Source organism: Lottia gigantea, assembly GCF_000327385.1.
Source record: "Lottia gigantea unplaced genomic scaffold LOTGIsca_104, whole genome shotgun sequence".
Taxonomy (NCBI): domain Eukaryota; kingdom Metazoa; phylum Mollusca; class Gastropoda; family Lottiidae; genus Lottia; species Lottia gigantea.
Genome location: NW_008706849.1, coordinates 799,346 through 800,983, shown reverse-complemented (window position 1 = coordinate 800,983; position 1,638 = coordinate 799,346). Strand labels below are relative to the sequence as shown.

The 1,638-nt window shown below is 34.0% G+C and overlaps 1 protein-coding gene across 1 annotated transcript in view; it reads left to right on the top strand.

The window, feature by feature from the left end:
• The window catches only part of LOTGIDRAFT_170829 (hypothetical protein), a gene marked incomplete at both ends in the record, with an annotated part of 3,717 nt that overhangs the window by 1,389 nt on the left and 690 nt on the right, over positions 1-1,638 (top strand). Inside the window, one exon of the mRNA XM_009046674.1 lies at positions 803-1,558. Within this exon, the coding sequence (XP_009044922.1) occupies positions 803-1,558 (756 nt within the window). The remainder of the gene's footprint in view (positions 1-802; positions 1,559-1,638) is intronic.

Here is a 1,638-nt window from a genome sequence, read left to right as displayed (position 1 = left end):
ATTTAATAATAATGCTAGGCCAAACAACATCACTCTATTTGATATTCCGTGGTTCTATTTATCGGAAATTCACTTAATTTAACGACTTAAAAAATGGAACTCGAAAGCAGACAACAATACATGATAGACAAACAAGAAGAGTTGAAAATAAAGTTGAGACAGTACAATTCATGCAGGAAAACATGGAGTAGAATCGATTCTATTTTCAAAACAGCGAGCACAGTTCTAACGGTAGGAGTAACGGTGGCAACGGCCGTGACTGGTGGATTAATGCTTTCGGTCATCGTCCCAACCGTATTGGCTGCATTAACAGCCATTCAAACGACCTCTTGCGGCCTCATCACTTTAGGTTTCACGAGCAAAAAGAAAGCTCATTATAAAAAGAAAACGGATATCTTGAATATGTATCTTAATCAATTGTACATCTTTTTCGAAAGATCGAGAGAAGACAAGAACATAACAGTTGAAGAATTACAAGAATTCAATGAAATTTTGGACAAATTCCATACAGAAATATCAGCGGTCAAAATAAAGAAATAATCAAAAATATATACTTAAAAAAATATGAATAAAATCGAACACGATGAAACATTGATAGAAAACGCCCTTTTTTCCGATGTTATCAAGGCTATCTCTGATAAATTTAAAACATTCAAAGGACAAATTAAAATAGATGGAGAGATAGTCGAGGAAGGGAATCACAGACAATACATGTCACTCCTCGGTTTCAATGCCAAAACTTTTCACAATATCTTTTCAAATATGGACAAAAAATCTGATGCTTCCGATTGGTATTTTACAGGAAAAATAATTTTAATGAAAGACAATTTCCAAGAAATAAAAAGATCGAGAGTTGGTAGAGGAGGAACTGATCTACTTAAAAAGATAAATGATTACGAAGGCGATAATTGTTACATACCTACAGATGGTCACTGTTTTATCAAATGCGTCAATCGTGTTTTAAACGAAGACTACACGAGAGAATTTCAAGAATACATCAACGGGTTTTCAAAAGCAAATAGGAAAGGAGTGATGACTTGTGCTAGAATGAAGGAATTCAACAAGAAATTCAACACTTCGTTTCAAATTTATAATCCCAAAAACAGACATTTTCATCCCAGAGACGTTCACGATGAATTAGATTGGGTTTTTTACTTACACAACTCGCATTTCTGTCTGATTAGAAGAAGCCAAAAAAGTTTGGGAATTCAAGAAATAGAAAACAATTACGAACAGGTGTGGAAAACGTGTAGAGACGATTACGCAGTAACACAGGTTTCACCTCTCAAACTAAACGTGCTTTCGAGTATGAGTGATGATGCGTTATTCGCTTGGGATTGCGAAACGTATTCAGAAAAAGACACGCGAAGAGCAATTCCTTATGCCTGCACTTTAATTAATTTAGAAAAACTAAGGAAAATGTTAAACAGAATAAATAATCTCTTTCCAGATTTAAAGTCATCAGATCCCCTTCCAGAAGAATTTTATGATAAACTAATGAATGTAGTAGAAATATTTATAGGCACAGATTGCATCGATCAAATGTTGAAATATTTAGGTCAATATGATAGAAAGAGATTAATATTAATTTCTCATAACGGCAGTGGATTCGACCACTGGATCGTGCTAAAAATCAAA